The following is a 21,945-nucleotide window of genomic DNA, read 5'->3' on the forward strand; positions in this document are numbered from 1 at the left end:
GAGAGAGACAGTCACAAACAGTCTCTGGTGCAAGTCAGTTCTTGGGCTTCGTCATTGACGCACATTAGGGTTTTTGGCAATGTCTGTGCTGATGTGATTTGAAAAGTCATCCAATCATACTTTGTATATGTACATATATATGAAATATTGATTTATTTTTCATTTGAAATATTTAAGCATCCTAACAACAAGATTAATTTACTTGAGGAACGAATTTGCATAAGATATTAAGACTTATTTTCAGAGAATTTTATTTTGTGTTTTTACTAGCATTTAGTGAGGTTTATTTTTAACAGTGAATGGTAAATAATAGTGGTCAAGAAAATGTATCCATGAAATGTTTTGTTCTTTGGTTAAAAAGTGTTATAGTCTTGAAGATCTGTCTTCATTCTTGTGCTGAATAAGAACTTTTTATAATTTAATTCCCCAGTCATCAAAGTCCCACCTTATGTTTTTTCAAAGTATCTGGTTCATTAAAAAAAGTCATATTTTGGAAGTAAAATGCGATGTAAATGATGTTTCATGTTGACCCCAGAACCAGCGATCACAGCGCATAATCTCCCAGTGACATTAATTTTGACTTGCTAGCAGTCTTACTGTATATTGTAGCAAATAATCTCAAAAGGGAAATATATCTAATAATTACAAAATAATTATATCAGCAGCCAGTAGTAACTGTAGCAGAATTGATATTGTCATTGACTAATCTGTTCATTCAGTGAACATTCAGTGTAAGTTTATATCAACTCTAAGAAAGGATATTTTCGTGGCCACAGAAAATATCTTTCCTTCAGTATTAATGCATTGTAGCATGTAGCTGGCTCAGATTTGTAAAGGGACATTATTCACAAGCAGGAGTTTTATTTTATTAACTAAACACTAATATACATATATTTACTTCTCTAAATAGGGTGGCCATATGCGCCAGTCATACGGGACACGTCCCAGCCAGGATTTTAATAATGCTTAAAATATCCAGGTTTTGGCTATTTGCACTGTGCAGGATGATCGTTGTGTAACATTCATGAGAGCTATAAAGAGCAGAGCAGATGGCTCCTTATGCTTTCAAAGCGCTTTCACGTGTTTGTTCGTTTGTTTGACTTGAAGCATTGTGGTGCACTTTGGTTTTTTTTGGATTTGTGTGCAGCGGCGCTTCAAGTCAATCGAACGAACAAACACGTGTGCATATTTGCATCGCTTTGATCGTTCCCTCTAGATCTCACCGTCTCGCACGCAGCCCCACGATTGGTCGATTATGTACAATACCTGCATGTTATTGGTCAAACTTCTCTGGATGTTTTAGGCAATTTTAAAATCCTGCCCGGGACATTTCCCGTATGAACGGCGCATATGGCCACCCTAACTCTAAACAAAAAAGCATACAATCACTCATACATAGGGAAAGGGTAAGTGGTCTTGGGTGAGGGGTCTTTGATTGTATTTTAATCTAATGACCAATTATGTGTCTGATTGGTCTAAATGCTACGATATTTGGTAAGATATCGTTTGTTTGTTTTTTTGTGTCTACTAGGATTATATCGACACTGAGGCACTGCTGAACAGTGAAAACGTGAATCAAGAGGCTTTGCTGGCATACGCACGAGAGGCAGCCGACTACGCCACCCACTACCAGCTGCCCACGCTGGACTACGCCACCAACCACTGCGCTCAGCCTGATGTGGCCATGTTCGACTTCACCAGCATGTACGCCTCCGAAAGTGCCGCTCTCGTCCGGGAGAGGTTTGGTCACAGTGTGCTGGTGGCACTAGTGGGAGATAGTCTTCTAGAGGTGAGGAGGATACATTACTGTGCAGTTATACTATATATAATCACTCTTGTGTTTATGTGTATTTATGATTATTATGTTTGATTCTGATGATGTTGTCTGTCTCACTGTAGCCCTTCTGGCCTATGGGGACGGGCTGTGCCCGCGGCTTCCTGGCAGCCTTTGACACGGCTTGGATGGTGAAAAGTTGGGCGCAGGATAGAAATCCTCTCGAGGTGCTGGCAGAGAGGTCAGTGGAGGTCAAATTTAACATGTGCAAACAATAACTGCACACACAGCTTCATATAAATAGACCACCATGTTTTCATCTATAATATATGACTATTTGGTCATACTTAAATGATGAATGAATGAATAAATCAATCAATATATATGTATATATATTTTTTCCAAATTTCAGGGATGTTGAAAGTGTTAATATGCACTTAGAACACTATTAATAGCTTGTTTATGTTATTGTTTTGTTTTTATTCTTCTAGGGAGAGTCTGTACCGATTGTTACCTCAAACAACACCTGAAAACATCGCCAAAAACTTTGATTTGTACACCATAGATCCGGGAACACGCTATCCCAACCTCAATTCAAACTGTGTCAGGCCACACCAGGTGAGATGACATTACCATCTGTGCACAGTTTACTGTCATAAAAAAAAACATATGATAGAATCACTGCAGTTCACAACCTCAAGTGAGTTATTGCTTTTATAAAGCACCTAAGTCTATGAGCATAAATAAATGAATACACTGCCGTGTATGAACAACATTTTTCTTAATGTTTTTTTTTAATAGAAAGTCTCTTATGTTCAGCAAGATTGCATTTATTTGATTAAAAAAGTAATATCATTTATAACAGTACAATATTATTGAAGAAAAAAAAAGATTTTACATTTTACATTTGAAAATGTAAATAAAGATGAATTTTCGCAGCCACAGATTTTGCTGCTTAATATTATTTGTGGAAACCTATAACAATATCATCAATTCAAGTCTCAAGGTACTGTATGTAAGATATTAAATAAATAGTAATAATAAAATATTTTGACAGTGAATACATTTATAATTAATCATTCAGAATTGATAATAACTGAGCAGCAAGTCAGCGTATTAAGGAAATGCAGCATTGGTGAGCATAAGAAACTTCTTTAATAAACATGACAAAGTCTTTTTTATTCAAAAAAATTACTCCGACGTTTGACATGTATTGTATGTAAACACAACAAATAAGCCTAACTGTAGACTACTTATAGTTGCCAAGCAACAAGATAAACATGGCTCATCCAATCAGTATTCAGACATGTAAATATGATTTTTTTTACAGTCACTCTCATTGAAACTGTCATTACTGTTTATTTTGGTCTTTTCTAGGTCCGCAACAACTATATCTGTGGAGAGATGAAGCCGTGCTCTCTGGAACGGGCCGCCACCATACGCCGCCCCGTTAACTTAGCCCGGCGAGGTTAGAGGAAACTTCTAATCAGTCTAACACACATATATAATTGTCCTCCGCTCTTTTACTTGAGTGCACCATACAAGAGTTCCTCAAGAGTTGCCGCCACTGTATATGCGAGCTGAGATTTTCACATTATAATCAAAGGCAACAGGGAAGTAACTCGAGTTAAGACGAGTGTTTACAGCATTCCTACCTTCTGCAGATAACAGACAGCTCCTGTTTTAGACACGCTCTCAAAACAGCAGAGCGAGCGCACTCCTCCCACGATCTGGCAGGTTCAGGGAGAGGGAGAATTTGTTCCTGCTGAGGGAATTCGACCCAGAGTGAGATCTGTTATTACCAGAAGAGCGAGAAGTGAGAAGATCACTAGTCTAAATAAAGAGTAAGAACGCTCCAGACATGCTGCTCCAAGGAATCGATTAATTCACTCAACAACTGGAACTTCATTATTTAGTTTAGTGAAACTTAGAAGTCGTCATTTTGAATGTTCATGCTGCTTATTTCCATACAATAAAACATAATGACATTGAGCTATGAAAACTACTTTTGTGAATTGTTTTGTTCATAGAAAACAGCAGCATGAACATTACTCTAAGTATCTTTATTTGTGTTCCAGAGAAGAAGAAAAAGGTCATACAGGTATTGAAGGACATGAGATTGAGTAAAAAATTACTGAATTGTTTTATTTGGTGAATTATCCTTTTAAAGTCATATGTCTTTTTTAAATGTCTTTGCCTTTAGAAATTTCTATTAAATAGATACCAAAAAACACACTACTGAATTTATTATTATTATTTTTTATTATTTATTCTTCTAATTTTTTTTTAAATGTCTTGTATGCTTAAAAGTGCATTTATTTAACTGAAAATACAGTAAAAATAGTGATACTGTGAAACTATTTACAATGACTTTTCTGTTTAAAATAATAAAAGGTCTTAAAAAAAATCAGATTTGTAATCATTCTGATATGCTGATTTGGTGCTCGAGTATTATTGCTTCTATATTTTTGTGGAACTCATGATACATTTTTTTTTAGGATTATGTGATAAAAAATTTCAAAAACAAATAGTACATACAAAAACTGATAATGCTTGATAATAGTTAGAGATGTTTCATGAGCACCGAATCAGCATTGATGCTGAAAATTCAGATTTGCCATCAAAGGAATAAACTACATTTTGAAACATATTCAGATAGAAAACAATTCTTTTAAATTAAAATATGTTGCAATATTACAGTTTTTATTGTATTTTTGGTCAAATAAAGGTATTATGTTAAGCATAAGATACATCTTTCAAAAATATATATATAAAATGATTCCAAACTTTTGACCAGTAGTGTACATCAGTTAGAAATGTGCTGTACGTGCACTTTTCTGCTGTACTTCCTCTTTCCTTGGCTAAATTAGCCTCTTAACAGGAAATAGAAAAAGAGGCAAAAACAGAAATATCACATATCTTTAAGTTCTGGTCATAACAATAAATCCTTGCTGCTGTTCTTTTGAGCTGGATGGACATGTGGCTTTACTGCACCGAAAAACAATTGTTAGCTGTTAGGTTGAAACAGTACTCTGAAACAAATAATAAAGAGTGTGTTGCGTCAGAGGAGCATTATGCCGCTGTGAGATTGATGAGGCAAGTTCAGACACCTGACACAGAGAATACGTCACCTTGCCTTTCAGTCCAGATCAACCTTTGTATATTTTTTTTTATAAAGCTAAAGTCTCAGGTTCTCAGATTTTTTTGGGTCGATCAGTTTTTAAATAGCATTTTCCTCAGCTTGTGTGTGTGTGTGTGTGTTTAACAGAGTCTGAGATCAGGCCGAGTCGGTTACTGACGTGGTGTCAGAAGCAGACGGAGGGCTACAGGGCTGTGGATGTGACTGACCTCACTTCCTGCTGGAGCAGTGGTCTGGCTCTCTGTGCTCTCATACATCGCTTCAGACCACAGCTCATGTAAGATAAGATTCTTTACAACATCTCTCTTCTGCAGGAAACATCACCAGAACACTGTCTATCCCTTTATAAATGTGCATGTAATATTTATTACTACTATCGTGAACAGTAGGATCACTCAAAGTATTGAATTACTGACACTTAAATAGTACTGTGGTACAGTGTAGCTAGTGATACTGTATGATTATCATTATTCATGTACAGTACTATGGTACTCCATGGTACTTAATAGATTACTGTGGTATTACCATGGTGTATGTTTAAATATTGCCATGATACTTTGTGAAAACCTGCTAAACAACAGTGTCTTTAGTACATGTTTTATAGATTATCCAGAATTAGGCGTAAACATGGTATTACAATAGTGCCATGTCCCAAAATAAATGCACGGTAATGGTATTACCATGGTACAAAGTAAAACTATTACTATTCTACCTGCTTCCATGTTCAAAAAAATAACAAACATACATACAACATATAACAAACATAGCATTGGTAGAGTATTATCATTGTACAAAGTGATAAAAAACATGTAATTACTACCATGTGAAACAAGAAAAAGGCATTGGTATTACCATCTGGAAAAAATTACCAAGGCAATTTCTCAACAACCATGGTATTACATCAGTACTATATCCAGAAAAAAATACATATATAAATTACATGGTAATACCAAGGTGCCATGTTTAAATAAACATGGTACATGCCTTAAAACATGGTTTTATCATATATCATATCATATCATTTATCAAACAAAACAAAACATGAGACCATGTACAGAAACCATTTTTTTCTTGTCCTACTGAAAAAAAAAACCATTAACATGGTATGAATAATATTGATAATGTGATAATTTAGCTCACTATAATTGTGATAAGATTTTTTTTACCAGTACATCTCTAGGTACTACATCCAATAATAAAATAAAAAATAAAAAATAGTAAAATAAAAATAATGTGCATGTATAAAACCTATGGTATTACCTTGATACCATATTCAGATAAAAAAAATACTAAAACATCATGGTGTCCTGACCAAAAATTATTTTTTTAATACATGCTAATATTCTCCATTGTAAAGGATGGTTTAGGCAGTCCCTAATAAAATAATAGTTTACATGACACTTTGATAATGTTCATATGATAAGTGAACCATTAGCAATTGAATTAAGTCATAAGCACGTTTAATAAATATTTGGTCTGCTTCCTGACATACCCACAAATCACGTTCTGTTTTGGCAACCATACCAGTCAACTCTCCTGTATGTTTATTAGCTTTTGCCTTCGCACGGTTAGTTACTGTGTGCTCCTAAACATAAGCAAGACATGTGAAAAGCACTTTGACCCCTTGAGAAATTGCTTTTTCCCTTCAAAAACAGATATCCTGCTACACAATACTTATTCTAAACAGCGTGGCTTTTAAACTTCAGCGTTCTTGGCTGAGAAAGTGTTTGAACAGCATAAACGTGCAGCATTTCACACACTTTATCAAGAGCCATTTTTCAAGTCTGTCATTTAAGATGGTTAAAAGTAGCTTAAAGAAAGCAGAGAAGTTTCACAGCTGCACATTGTCCTTTCTTTGCATGAATGTCAAGAGGGCAGCTTGTTTAATTCAGGTCCCATGCTCTCTGTTCTTATCACCTTGTTTCCTGTAGTGACTATGACTCTCTCAATGAGCAAGACTGTGCCAGAAACCTTCAGCTGGCATTTGATGTGGCGGAGAAGGAGTTTGGCATTAAGCCTTTCATCACAGGGAAAGAGCTGGCGGCAGGTCAGGAGCCGGACAAGACCAGCATGTGCAACTACCTCTCCAAGATCTACGAGCTCTTTCGGGGAACGCCTCTACCTCCTTCAGGTAAACTCTTCTTTACAACTCTATTAGGATCACTGGCTGTGTTTGGAGTGGTAAACTAGTATGCTACCTGTGCCCTATACTTCAGAATCAATTACACTAATGTTTAATATTGTGGGTCGGTAAGGTTTTTGTTATGTTTTTTTAAGAAGTCTCTTATGCGCACCAAGGCTGATTTTTGTTTTGTTTTTAGTTTTTAGCAAAAATACAGTAAAACTGCAATATTGAGAAAAATTATTATAATTTAATAACCGTTGATACATTTTTGTCAGGACACTTTGATGAATGAAAAGTAATTTTTTTTTTTTTTTTTACAATTTTGTAACATTATAAGTGGATTTACTGACGCTTTTGATTTGAATTCATCAATTTATGGCATCCTTGCTGAATAAAAGTATTAACAATAAATAATAATAATTAATTGGTAGTAAACATATATACAATAAGGTCTGCTTGACTTATTTGATTGGATTAAAAAATATATACAAGTATAAAAAAAAAAAAAAAAAATTCTTCCAAGATGGATAAAATTTGCTTAATTAAATGTGCATAAATATCTAGCATACTAGTATTTGAACATTTCTCCTTGCCTTTTGATGAATTGAAAGTTCAAAAGAGCAGCAATTATTTGAAAGAGAGATCTTTTGTAACATAAATTATTGCTGTTAAATCGATTAATCGTGATTAAGTGCATTGAAAATAAAAGTTTGTTTACATATATTACCTGTATGCGTGTATATTTATATATACATATATGCACAGTACACACACATATATTATGTAAATGCAATCTTTAATTTTTGATGCGATTAATCACGATTAATCGATTTGACCGGTCGATATCTTTACTGTCACTTTCAATTTCCCTCATCAGTTTAATTTATGACATTACTAAATAAAAGAATTAAATTAAAACAAAAAATCTTACTGACTCCAAACCTGGAATAATAGTGTACTGTACATGATACAGTATACAGTATATAGACATAGTCTCATAATTCACAGACATTATTGCAATAGAAATATCTTTTCAGCTCCTTCAGCTCTCAAAATGTACATGACATTGTTACATTTAGCCCATTAAAGGTGTTCAAAAATGAACCTTTTACACCGTCCAAAACCTATTACCTGCTTTGAGTGTGTCTTCCACCTACTTTGCATGAGGTGTGTCCATGAAGGAAACACACAATGCATTTATGGAAAACCCCTAAAGAGAAGCATTTTATCTGGCCTTTTGCACTTGAACATTTGTGTTACACAATTCCTTCTCTCACTCAGTCATGCCAGGAATGCATGTCTGTCTGAAACCAGGTTACCGCCCTGCAGATCTGCATATCACTACAGTGGAGGAGGCTATAAATATTCCACATAATATATTGTCTGGCCTCAGAGACTTTAATACAGCAGAAGCATATCCATACCCCCCACCCCCGGACCGCGATTGTGCCCCTGCGGAGGCATTGTTCTAGAACAATCAAGCTGTAATATGAGGCTTTTATATTGTAAAGTGATGTGCATTTGTTTACCAAGAATATATGTTGCAGTAGTTTATTATCAAATGCCATGCAAATGTTTGTCATGTGGTTTATTGTAGATTCAAAGCGAGATGGTGATGCAAATAATGAAAAATATCCATCAGGTTCTTCCAGGCCTGTTTACAAGTCATTGAGTTTGCTTCAGCCTCGTAAACGCATACCCAAGGTAGTATACAATGGGTTTGATTTAATTGCGAGCTCTTTCACAGTTTCTGTTTGGTGGACTTTCTTATTTTGTTGAAGTTTGGACATCAACTTCTAAAGCTAAATATGACTTATTGTTCCTTAGAATGACAAAAAGACTGAAGACAATGATGCCATATACAAGAGAAGACGGAAGATAAGTTACTTAGAAGAGGTCTGTATTATAGTGTATAATAACAAACTAGTAAAAGCATGTGACACTAGAACTGGTCTCTGATTGGTCCACTTCTCTTCCAGCCAATCAGATCCATCAATCAGAGTTTTCCTTCATCCAGTGAGGGGCGGGAACTGAAAGAAAACAAGGTCAAGTTTATGGCCACTCAGCTTCTAGCAAAATTTGAAGACAGCACTGCAAGCTGCTCTATTCGCAGACAGGTAAATGCTATTTTATCTGAACTCATGGCATCAGCTGAAGATTTACATTGAATTTTCTTAAAGAAATAGTTCATATGGCAGTGAATATTCTGTCATTGTTTACTCTCTCTTAGATCAACTCTATTTCCATTTTTTCTTCAGTGGAACACAAAAAGAGCTATTTTGCCAAATGTTCTTGCTGCTCTTTTCCGTATAATAAAGGTGAAGGCTGTAGAGCATCAAAAAACACTCTAAAAGCGCTCTTTTATGTTTTGTGCGCAAAACTGTCTGAAGCCATACAATAGATTTTTTTAGCAGACTAAATGTCTGCTGGTGCTTAAAGCATCTTTCACAAACATTGCAATTTGATATGTCATGATGTGTTGTACAAGGCTTGACATCAAGATATGGATCTTAATGGTATAAGGCATATTGGTTTCAAATTCTATAAAATATATTGACAAAATTAAGGGGTTATCATTTCTTTTACATTTTTGCTTTCTGAGTATTTCAGTTCTTAGTTAATCTCTTCTTTCTCCTTTCTTCCCTCTGTTCCTCTGACCCTGGCTTCCTTTTCTCTGAAACTGTTCCTGGTATAATGATTTCAGTCTGACTCTAATGATGAGAGGCCTCCAAGACCTCCATCGCTCGATATGACCGATAGCCCTCTCTTTAACATTATCAAGAAGAAAGTCCCACCACCCCCACCCCCTAAAAAACAGGTAGAACCTCCAAAGTCAGTTTACACCCACAAAAAAATACTTATAAAAATATATTTTATCACCTGGTATTAGCTGATAAGATTTTTAGTAATATCCATATTTTAAAACTCTACACTCTTAAGACTGTACAGTATTTTTTTATTGGCATCTGTGGTTCCATAAAGAACCTTTTGAAGTTTACCATTCAAAGTTCAAAAAAGTTTCTTTAGAATTTTTTTAATGTTCTTTAAAATAACCCTCGTTTCCTGAATGAGGGAACGGAGACATCATATTGGTGACTGACCAATTGAGAATCTTGCCAGAAAGGTGAATCCACTTTGAGTGTAACAAAATGAGCCAGTGGACACTGGCATGAGGAATTTGCATCTGACTGCCACACCTCACAGTGCAGGAACAAATGGCAGCAGGTGCACCGTATTCATTCATGTTTTCACTGAGGAGCCGAGCCGGTGACCCGGCAGCTCAGCAGTAGTACAGCAACTGTGGCGACGGGAAGTGATGTCTCTGTTTCCTCCTTTGGGGAACGAGGTTACACATGTAACAGACGTTCCCTTTCAGTCGGTTAATATTAACGTCACGTCGGTGACCGACGAATTGGGAATCCCTATCAACACGCTACAGGAGTTGCACCCATAGCATGAAGGGCAGAGGCCGCCTCCCCACAAGCTCTGTAAGGACTGCCAGTTAAACCTTACTGTTACTTACAGGCCCACGAGGGGAGACAAGGATCACCACCCAGAGTGGTAGCGGCCATAGGACCGGCAGAAAAATCATGCCTTCCATGATCTTGTGAGCTCCTCATTAACATCTGAGAAGAATGGCACCAGAGGGGGCCCTGAGAACCAGTGCAACCCCCACTGATGAACCGGGAGGTGTTGGAGGATCCACATGAGCCCGACATTCTCAGCAGCCAGGGAAAGCATAGCCATCATCTCTGGGTCTGACTCGGGCAATGCCACTCTCATCCCCAGAGAGAGAGAGAGAGAGAGAGAGAGAGAGAGTTCACCCTCTGATACAGAGATCAACATTTGGTCAACAGGGGGAGCACCGAAGGATAAGGGTGGTACACTCTGTCCTGCAGAGGGCCCAGCGTGCACTACCGGCATCTCCACAGGCTGCAGAGTACTTGAGGGGTGAGTAACTTTCTTTGGAGAAGCCGTCACCATGATCCTAGAAATCACCTCTGACTCCACTGGAAGCTGCGATGCCCCGGGACGAATGCTGGATTGCGGCAGAGGGACTTTTATGCAACTCCCCAGACAGAAAACATGCACCATCCATGAAAGCTTCCTCAGCGTGCTTAATACCCAGACAAGTGAGGCAGCGATCTTGACTGTTCTGAGGCGCCAGGTAAGTAACACAATCCAGAATCACAGGGGTGATAGGACATCTTTAAAAAGACGTGATCACCCGTGTTGCTCTTTCAGAGATTGCTCTTTTAGTGCTGAAGCACGCAGGGGAGCTGGCCACCGCACACTTCCGGTGTGTCTCCATGAAGGATGAGCTTTTTTCCCATGAGACAGTGACCACCGCTTCCGACTGCCGTAATGCCCACACTTGTTTTCAATCACTCGACGGAAGGGAGAGCAGTAGTGATGCACCACCGCTTGGCTCCAGATCGAAAAGATGAATGATTGCAGTGCATCTGCTGCCTCTTACACCTGTGCTGCGTGGTGTGGCAGCCAGATGCGACTCCGCATGCCAGTGTCCATTAGCTTGTTTGGTTACACTCTTAAGTCGATTGGTCTCTCTGCCGAGATTCACAATTTGTCAGTCACCAACGTGGCGTCTAAAGTGACTGAAAGGAAACCAAAAAAATGTCATCTGTGGCATTACTTCAAAACCTCCATTAAATTTCACAATGTGAATCTCTGACTCTCTGTAGATTCACTACAAAATTTTCCCAAGTTTGTGTATTATCAGTTTGATAGCTCATATCCAGCGCTGCCCACATGTGCTGTGTGTTCACAGTTTCCATCCATCGCCTGTGTGCAACACTCTGAGGAGCCCTCGGCTCTTCTCTTCCCTTCGCTTCATTCTAGTCCTCTGAATCCACGGAGGAAACCACTTCAGCCGACTCACACACACACTCACACACAATCAGAGGCAGAGAACACAGCTGACTCAGACTCAGGAAATCCAGCCACCTGCCACTCAGCAGTGCTGGCCATGAGAGCAATGCTCCAGCGCCTCCAGAGGGTGGAAGAAGAGATTAGCCAGGTGAACCACCACCATCTTCCTTCGGTCTTGTATGTGTATTATAAGTAGGGCTCCTCAGTTGTCCTTCATAAACATGGGCATAAAAGATAGTATTTTGTCTTTATTATTTCTGCCAATATTTGGTAAAACTTGAAGTATTTTTCCCAGGATCAGTGTCAACCCTGTTATCATCATAAGAATATCTTATTAAAGTAACATACTGTTCACAATTACATTATTGTACCTTAAAATAGTGAATCTCCCTTTTTATCACTAGATTTTATTTGTTAGGAGACAGATCTTAAAATATCAACCCTGTTACCATGAGTTGTTTAGTCAAGAATTGGATCTTTAGGATATTCACTTGTCTAAAGGAATAATAACATCCCAACCTGTATTGAGTTTTTACTTTGCCTGAAATGGTGCAGTGCTATTTGTTATTACTTAAATGCATTATTCTTTAGACAGAATGTCTACAAGCTATAACAGAAAGGCATTTAATTTCTCTTTTCAAAATGTAAAATTGCACCCATTTCATAGAATGTCCCATTTAATCCATTTACCAATTTTGACATTAAAACTATTTCATTCTGTTCTGCCTTCTTTCTGAAGACTGAGCTATGAATAGCTGTTCATATGATTTAAAGTCTTTTTAATAGAAAATATCTTTATAAAAAAAATCCATATGAGATCTTTAGCAAAAATACATACCTGATTTATGAAAAATAATGTTAATTATTGTTAGAGAATATGTATGTTTAGAGGCAATTTCAACCCATTTTAAATGTGAAAATAATCAAGTTAGCAGCATTAAAACGCATGACATTAATCACAATTCTATAGACAAGTAATAAATGTCAAACACATTAGTGGACAGGGATCTAACCACAGATCTTCCTATTCACCACAGGCTCAGTCTTTATTCTTTTCCACTTTTTTCTTGCTGTTTCCTTTCCACCGGCTTCACTCAGAGGAAAGCCCAGTCTCAAAAGGCCAGGGAGTTTCATAAAAAAAGCATAAAGGAGAAGGCTGTGCATTTGAGCTCTCTGTTCTCTGGCGAGGCCTGCTCTCCACCTCAGGTGACTATGTTACGGATTTCCTCACTCTGCTGCTGTTGCATGCCCTGCGGTTTTGGCCTGTGATCACTGAGTGACTGAGCATCATTTCATGCACCTGCAGTCTTTGCAGATATAATCGCATACTGAGTAATTAATTCCCTGAAACCCCGCTCACCCATGATTGGTTAATAATCTGTCTAGCAGAACAGATGTGGGTCAGCTGAGGACATACTGCAGTGCTTTTTTACTCGAAAAGAGTCAATAAAGTCAGCGGACATCATAACATATTACGAGGTATTTGGTTGTTCTTTGAAAAAATGGTTGGAATCAAGTTTTCTCTAAATTCGGGGAAGGTTGGTGAAATTCACATGCTCTCTTAGTCTTATAAAGGGTTCTGGGCTGCTCAGATGTCCTGTAAGCGTTTAAATTGATCTCTCAGACTGGAAAAGCAGCTTCTTTGCTTTTTTACTGCATGCATAAGGAGAACCCATCAGTCCAGGTGTCCACAGATCATTCAAACATCCTCATTCTCTGTGCATTTATTACATTTTCTAGCAGTACTATGTGCTTCTGTGAGAAAATGCAGTGGGCGAAAAAAATACACAAGTTAACTAGATAACAAAAAATAATATATCTGCAAAAACTGATGCTAGTTCTTCTCTCCGTATGTGTGGATTGCTCTCTCTGGCTTCATACTGTAACACGCATGTTCTGGGTTTTGTCATCCGTCATTAAATTGCGGGCCAGACACTCCTCCTTGTAATTTCTATGAACCGGTTGAGTATATTTAGCTTTTGAAAACATTCCAAAGAGTGAGTAACATATGTTGAACAGTCCTCTAGAGCCTTCAAACAACGGCTAAATCTGAATGAATAATTTTAACATTTTCCACAAGGAACTTAAGTTACTTAAATAACATCATTTATGTTGCATGTTTCCTGGTTTTCCACAAAGAAGTATATTTTTACATGTACCCATAGGAAAGAAAAACACAAATGAGGTCTCTTTCATATCTCAGTTGTGTCAGGCAGAAATAAGAGCAAAAAGAGCAAGAATTAAAGGGATCGTTCAGTCGATTACTGTCATCATTTACCCTCATGTAGTTCCATAAGACCTGCGAGACTTCTTTGAAACACAAATGAACATACAGTACTATATTTTGTATGAAACCTGAGAGATTTCTGTCCTTCCATTGAAATTTCATGCAACCAGAACTTTGTGATAAATGTTTGCGCTTCCTCAAGAACCAATGTGATTTGTTCTCATGTTTTAAGGAGGTGCTGTTGAGCATCCATGTACCATATTTGATGTGCTCTGTGTAAAAAACATTACAAAGTGAATGGAATGGACTTTTCGTGGAGAGACAGAGAGTTTCAGAAGAGATCTCAACATCTCAAACTTTGCTTAAACCTAAGTCTGCAATTAAATTTCAATAAATCAAATACTCTAAGACCACATTTTCTGTAACTATCCATGTTAATTTTACTGCTCATGTCTATTTTTGTGTTTGTTTTAACCATGGAATCTTTGGAGAAACATCAGAGATAACGTTCTTTATTTGTCAGTTAAACATAACTACAAGATTCTAAGAACTAAGGCCTCCTGAGATTTAAAAGAGCAACATTTGAGCAATACATTTTCCTTTGAGTAATGAGTGTCCTGCAATCCAATTTTCTCAGTTCTTAATGTTCATGCTATCTCTGTTCTGGACAGACTGACTCCTCTGCTGTCTGACCTTCTAATCCATCTCCACATTAACCCCACCACACCCAATCCCAGAATGCATTGCTGCTCCCTACAGTACGTCCTCCCATGTCCTCTTCTAATCTTGACTCCTGTTGTCTGACTGTGCCTGTCATTACTTACACATTCACTTCTTTCCATCTTCCACTTAACACTCCTAATACTTCTTGCCCATTTAACAGCCTTTAATGAATCATCATCAATTCATGTCCTCCTCATGCTCTTTCCTCTGCTCCTAATAAGACGGATATACCTCAGACTGGGCAGCTAGACATGCAGCTTTGTGAAGAGAAGAGAGAATCAGTGAAAAGCTCAAAGGTGCTTCTTTCTGAGACATTTACAAATATGATATAGATTTCATTAGTGCCTGTTCACTTTTTCAGCAGCACTGTTACAGAAGTATTTCTACTGTACCATTCATTTTCCAATAAGGATTTTAAAGTTATAAGTTATAAGCCATGAACCAAGCCAACCAGCTACAATGTGAATCATCGCAAACTTTTATTTGAAGCAAGAAAATCTGTTAAAATTAGCAAGATCGACTCCACAGAGCTCTTTCGGTGCGATTTGCTCACCACAGCTCTCTGATTGGTGGGATTTTCTGTACAGAATCATGGGTAATGTAGTTTTTCATCATGATAATCTATTGATATCATGATAATCACTGATAAACTATTGAAATAATGTGAACAAATGGCTTGTCAGATGTACTGTCAATTAGCAACCTCAGAGCTCACAAATGGTGAAAAGGTTGTTACATTAATGAATTTTTTTTTTGCACTTGATTAGCATTACACAGAAAAAATTAAGCAATGTATGATTTAAATTCAGTCAAATTAGATCCTTGGTACATCTTCTCTAAAGAAAACCAACATTTTAAAAGCTCAGATAAAAGAATCTGTTGATAACTTTGAAGGTCTTTTTCAACCCATGCATTTTGGTATAATCCAACTTGCTCCAATCTCTCTCTTCATGACTTGTGTTCATGCAGCCTCACTCTTCATCTCTCCATTTTCCTCATTCCATCCCACTGACCACCCCTTCATGTCCTCTCCCACAATGCACTGCTGCTTCCTGTCCTCCACTCATTTCATCCTATCCCTCTCTGCTGTTACAGCAGGTAAGGGCACGTGCGGATTTTACACTCTCTCAAAGTCTGCTAAATCTAATTCTTACTTTTTCTCCTCTTCAATTGGCATCCATTTGATTAAGGTGTCTAAAACCAAACCATTAGATGCAAAGCACTTTATAAAGGAGATACAGGGAGATACAGTGAGTTCTTCCCATCTGGTGAGTGTTCTCTCGTCGCTCAGCTAAGTTAGGAAATATAATTACAGTGGAAAGGGATTTAGCGTAAGTGTTTTGACATCTGGCATGCTGGAGGTCAGCGGCTTAGTCAATCTTCTAAATAATTGTAGGTTATAGTTATCATTACTCTATGCTCAGAGTGCGGCTTTATGACATACTGAATGGGATTTAATTTGTGGTTACAGTTAAGCAGTCGCAGAACGTCTCATTTTAGGCATCAGAGCGAAACCCAGATCCCCCAGTCAGAGGAAAACAGAAACTTTAACGTACCTGATAAGGTATCAGGGCACCATCTAAACTTGTTGTTTTGCATTATCTGTGACTTAACATATATGGAAAGTGAAACCAACATGTTTGCATGTCATATAGACAGTGTTTCTGTTATGTCGAGGTATGAAAAAAATATTTTTTTTCACTGTGAAGTGTTAAAATAGGCAGTTTACGATACTTGATGGTGTAAAGAAGTTGTTCCACACATAAGAGCATTCAAAAAAATGAATTAATCTTAACCACCAAGTGTGTTTGTGGATATAGGGTATTTTCTTAGAGTGCCTCAATCAGTGACTGAAAACCTTTGTGTGATTCTGAATTCACACCGAAAAGTGTCAGTGTAAAGCCCAAAACCAGTTAGAAAAAATTACTTGGCAATACTGGAGCAATCAGATTTAAATTAAAATTTATGTTATTTTATGTAACATACAGTATAATCAAAATCTTTATTTATCTGTTGTCTAATCTGTCTCTCCATCTCTGCTCTGAACAGACCAGTTCTTCCACTATCCATCCTCATCAGTCTAACTCCATAACATTTCACCCCATCCCAAAATGCACTGCTCCACTCCATCTTTCCTTTACGTTCTGCTCTGCTTCTTCATTACGGTACACATGTGGTTTTAACTTGAACACTCTTCCTGTGCATGGCCTTAGTTCTAATCCCTTTCAGAGCCATTTCTTGTTAACATACAGTATCACTATCACTCTGCCCATGTCTCTTTTAAAGCAGTAAATTAAAGCCAGAAATACTTCATTGCATAAACGTGCAAGAAGAAGCAATGTGTAACTCAGAAATGGTGAGTGTTTGGCTAGATAATTGTTTGATTCATTGATTGAAAGTGAAATATGCACCCACTAATGAAGCTGCTTTTTGTTTTTTAATCACCCTCATGTTGTTCCAAACTTGTGTACCGCTCTTTCTTCCATAGAAGAAATATCTCACTTGTTTCAAAGTTGAATGCTACAGGGCTAGTTTGAATATGTGGATGTGAAAATGAGAAAATGAGAGAGTTTCAGTGACTTCTGATGTGGTCTTTAACTCAGACAAAGCTATCATATCAGCTTCAAAACACTTTAATACACCCAAAAATAATTGGTTTAAGAATTACCTTAAAACAATATCCACTTGCTAGCAAATGTTACAAATAATTACAAAGAAAGTAATATATTGAATAAACATAAAATTGTGGAATTTAAAATATATATATATTTTTAATCTGTTTTATATATATATATATATATATATATATATATATATATATATATATATATATATATATATATATATTTTTTTTTTTTTTTTTTTTTTTATGAATAAAACTAATTTTTTTTACAAAAAATACTATTTTAAATTCCAAAATTTATATATATTACAGTGTATGGTGCCAGTTAAATAGCAAAGGAAAAAAATGCTTTCCAATTTTTTTCCATCGGAATTGATTTTGCATTGGAAAAAAATTGGAAAGCAAAAAAAATTGCTCCTTTTGAGTTCAATGGAAAAAGAAGTTATACAGGTTTGGAGGAATATGGAGATAATACATTTTCATTTTTGGATAAGCATTTCATTTAACTTAACCAAGATGATTATAACATTTGCAGCCATAAATTCTCAAATCTACATTTTCAGTCTGCCACCAGCAGTAGCACAACATCCTTTACTGTAAGAAAACAAACAGATGTTCCTCAGTCAAATGGAGACTCATATGCTCCCGAACAGGTATATGAGCATATCTGTGGAATGACTCTTATCTACAATCTCCCAGGACTCGCATGAGTCAAAGTCTTACTGGAATGAGTCTTCTGTGATATTGCTGGCATGTTGTAGGCAGGACTTGAGAGCACTGATCAGGGAGGCGGCTTTCTTTGATGGACTGTCTCTCTTCACATGGTTGGTTTTCTAATGAGAACGTGCCAGTCTCTCTCTCTCTCTCTCTCTCTCTCTCTCACACACACACACACACACACACACACACACACACACACACACTTGGCTGTAAGCATCCTTACATTCCAGCTGACCACAAGGAAAAAGAGCATTTAAAAGTCCTCTCTTCCATTGCCAGATGCCTAACCTGAAACTCTACCTCCACCCACTGAACAGTTAAAAGTGAATGGATCATTACATAACCATCTCAACATAGGAGTTTTTCAAATTTTACTTGATGCCTTGAGAAGTATCTCCAGAATTAATCTCATTGTGAGCTAAAACCCTCATTGTGAGCAAAAAAAAAGAGCCTAGTGAAGATGGCTATTCTATAACCGTGACCCAAGCATTCATGAAAAATATGTGACTCTTGCTACAATTCTGCAAAAGCATACCTGTTAAGGCATTTCAGCACAGTGTCCAGATTAAATTAACTTTAGAGGCACTAAAAGACCAACAGACTGTATTCCTTTTCATACAAATTATGATTACAGGGGCAGATTATTGATTAACACAATAATATTTTATACCTTTGGTATACTTTATATATATATTAACATTGCATGATTTATTATTATTAACATTTTGACTTAAAGCTGCGGTAGGGAACTTTTGACGCTCTAGCGGTTAATAAACAGAACTGCTTGCGTCTTGCGGAAGAACATCGTAGCCGGAACTACTTCTCTCTGTTTATGTCTATGAAGAATCACAAAGGTACTGGGTTACTCCGCCGTGGTACCCCCGAAGCAATCTAAAATAGTCCGAATATAAACACTTATTATAGGTGTACCCTAGTGATTCAGGACAAGCCAAAAACACGGTTTGGAAAATGGATTCAGGGTGTACTCGCTTATTATATACATTTTTCTACATATTGAAAACAAACAAAGTTACGGATCGCAGCTCTGATTGGTTGTTTTTTACCGGGAGTACATGACTTTCTGCAGATGGCAATAGGACCACTGGGAGGAGCCAGAGGAGCTTGATTTTTTCACAGATTATTTGTCTCATATTCTACTGTCAGGACATAATGACAGGTTTAACAAATATGTAAAAAATATATTTTTACAAAAGTTCCCTACAGCACCTTTAAGCAGCACATAAGCAGCTCCATTTATGTGGATTTTCTGACATACAGTTGTAAACTTGCTTGGAAGCACACCTAATTCAGCATTGCATATACCATGCAGAGAGCTCAGGTACGAGTCCTGTCGAACATGAGTCACGACACTCAACAAAAGAGCAGAAAACCACACAGAAGGAAGCCAAAGCAGCATGGTTGCTTCAGAAAATGCATTTCTTCAAGACTGCTGTTTACTGAACTTGCATCTGCAATGGAAAAAATAAGTGTTATAGTGCTTCTGGTGGACATGTCTCCTGGACAGTGTAGCAAAAGGACCTGAAGCTACTTGTTTCAGGTTTGGTAGAAATGTATCCAGAGTTATACTGTATATTTCTAATGATTTACGTGAACGCATGCCTTCTAAGTCAGCACATATCACTCTCCACAGAAAACACAACATAATTATGTCAGTATAGTCTGATGTTAGCATGTTGCGAAGCTAACAACATGAAAAACAAGCAGTCAAATACACATCACATAATTATTGTGCTATAACATATTACAATTCATTTTTAAACAATATTTTACAATATATTAATAGAGTACTGTGTACATGTTTAAAGCTTTTCAGAATTGCAATTTTTGTAAAGAGTGCAGTGCTACCTTAAATTTTCCCTAAAACAGGGAGGGGTGTTTGATACATCTTGCCTTTCTTACACCAAGTTGCTGTGATGCTTATGTATGCAGCTCAGTGAGTTACAGAATAGAGTAATGCAGTCTGGTTCAAAGGAATCTATCGAACTCAAACTCGCTGTTTGACAGAAAGGTTTTCTGAATTCTTTTCTCACAGATTTTCTATGTCTTGTATTGCTTTATCCTTCTGTTTCATTCTCTTTTCTCCACTTTCTGTCCCTGCTCTCCCATTGGCTGGTAGCGCACAGTAGGCAAAGTGTCTCTGATCGCGGGTGCTAGAGCTAACTCTCTGGTTACCCTCGATGAAAATGATCATATGCCCCAGGCAAGCAGCTCTGACAGTCCGGTAAGCCACAGATCAGATGGTCAAATGTTTTTAATCTGAAAACAAATATGAATTAATCTAGGAATTTGATGAACTCATCCTGTGTAGCTTAGTGCATTTCATGTTACCATGTGCTTCTGAAATTACTTCTGATTCACTTATAACATTGAAAAGTCAAATCAAGTGCACTGCATTGTGGGATACAGTACCCTTTAATGTGTGACTATATACTGCATCATTTTTGCAATTGCAGTAGGTCATAATGATATTGCAGCAGGTTTCAGCATGCTAGACACAATCTTGACCAGTTTTCTTTTTTTTTCCTCTTTTTTTTCTCCAGCCTTCCTTAAAAAGAGAGTTTCCTCAGAGTCTGGGTGATGTGTGTCACGTGTGTAAGAAGCGGGTGTTTGTGGTGGAGAGGCTCAGTGCAGAGGGATTCCACTTCCACAGGGAATGCTTCCGCTGTCATACCTGCAGAGCTCCACTGCGCCAGGGAGGGCATTCCTTCGATTCAGAGGAAGGTACTGGAAAAGTGCTTTCTCACTGTTTCTCATTTAACAGTTCACCCTAAAACGAGTGTTAAATCATTTACTCACCCTCACATTGCTCTAAACCGGTGCTGATTCATTTTCTGCCTTGTTTCTATAGGGACTGGAGCTGTCAAACTCTAAAAATGACAAAAAACTAAAAATCTAAATAAATTATTATTCTCAGAGCTTCATAAAATTAAGGTTGAACCCCTTATGTCACATGGACTATTTGAACAATGCCCTTACTACCTTTCGGGCCTTGAACGTGTCAGTTTCATTTCTGTGTTCTCAGGGTTAGAAAGCTCTCAGATTTCATCAAAAATATCTTAATTTGTGTTCTAAAGATGAACGAAGGTCTTACAGGTTTGGAACGAAATGAGGGCGAGCAATTATTAACAGAATTTGAATTTTTGTGTGAACTGTCCCTTTAAATTCCAGGCTATTTTTTTTTGCATTGCAAAAAGAGGTCAGTTTTTTGTGATAGCAACCCAAGCGATCACAAGGAGAATCATACCAAGTTTTTAAATTTTCATTATGCATCAAATACAGTCATACTGTATATACACATAAGATTGCAGTTTGAAAGATGCAGGCATTGTTTCTAAATGTCCGAAGTCAAGATGAGGTGTCAGTTTAATAAACGTAGCTCACACTAAAGTCACTTTCAAACAGCTTTCTCTTGGTTAAGATACAAGATATAATCTGCATGGAGAACTTTTCCGTCCTCAAGCCAAACTCCAGACTGCTTGGATTCCTACTGAAATAACTTGAGTTCGCCCACAGTATTTCACAGAGGAACAGTAAATGTGACTACACCTTTATGCTAATGGCTATTTTTTCTCCTGTAGGAAAGTTGTACTGCAAACTCCACTTTGCTCAACGGAAACCCTTAGTCAAGAATGGAGGGACACCGATTCTACGCACGGTAAAAAACTCATTCATGCTTCATCCCTTTTTTTTAAGAATTGTCTTA

General features: G+C 37.3%; 1 protein-coding gene across 22 annotated transcripts in view; it reads left to right on the forward strand.

The window, feature by feature from the left end:
• Positions 1 to 21,945, forward strand: part of mical2a (microtubule associated monooxygenase, calponin and LIM domain containing 2a) — a 55,227-nt gene that overhangs the window by 30,753 nt on the left and 2,529 nt on the right. For 4 of the 22 annotated variants that reach the window (XM_052561317.1, XM_052561328.1, XM_052561329.1 and 1 more), the window contains exons 8-29: positions 1,532 to 1,789; positions 1,900 to 2,015; positions 2,266 to 2,392; positions 3,152 to 3,242; positions 5,043 to 5,190; positions 6,845 to 7,044; positions 8,636 to 8,742; positions 8,866 to 8,934; positions 9,018 to 9,155; positions 9,743 to 9,856; positions 11,828 to 12,076; positions 13,027 to 13,134; positions 15,100 to 15,174; positions 15,848 to 15,976; positions 16,069 to 16,146; positions 16,350 to 16,442; positions 16,928 to 17,043; positions 17,165 to 17,234; positions 18,065 to 18,154; positions 20,359 to 20,463; positions 20,783 to 20,963; positions 21,821 to 21,897. In XM_052561317.1, the coding sequence (XP_052417277.1) occupies positions 1,532 to 1,789; positions 1,900 to 2,015; positions 2,266 to 2,392; positions 3,152 to 3,242; positions 5,043 to 5,190; positions 6,845 to 7,044; positions 8,636 to 8,742; positions 8,866 to 8,934; positions 9,018 to 9,155; positions 9,743 to 9,856; positions 11,828 to 12,076; positions 13,027 to 13,134; positions 15,100 to 15,174; positions 15,848 to 15,976; positions 16,069 to 16,146; positions 16,350 to 16,442; positions 16,928 to 17,043; positions 17,165 to 17,234; positions 18,065 to 18,154; positions 20,359 to 20,463; positions 20,783 to 20,963; positions 21,821 to 21,897 (2,739 nt within the window). Of the gene's footprint in view, positions 1 to 1,531; positions 1,790 to 1,899; positions 2,016 to 2,265; positions 2,393 to 3,151; positions 3,243 to 5,042; positions 5,191 to 6,844; positions 7,045 to 8,635; positions 8,743 to 8,865; positions 8,935 to 9,017; positions 9,156 to 9,742; positions 9,857 to 11,827; positions 12,077 to 12,965; positions 13,135 to 15,099; positions 15,175 to 15,847; positions 15,977 to 16,068; positions 16,147 to 16,349; positions 16,443 to 16,927; positions 17,044 to 17,164; positions 17,235 to 18,064; positions 18,155 to 20,358; positions 20,464 to 20,782; positions 20,964 to 21,820; positions 21,898 to 21,945 lie in introns of those variants that run through there. The other 18 variants (XM_052561319.1, XM_052561320.1, XM_052561325.1 and 15 more) reach the window with 18 other exon arrangements.

This window comes from Carassius gibelio, chromosome B7 (assembly GCF_023724105.1).
Source record: "Carassius gibelio isolate Cgi1373 ecotype wild population from Czech Republic chromosome B7, carGib1.2-hapl.c, whole genome shotgun sequence".
In the NCBI taxonomy this organism is placed as follows: domain Eukaryota; kingdom Metazoa; phylum Chordata; class Actinopteri; order Cypriniformes; family Cyprinidae; genus Carassius; species Carassius gibelio.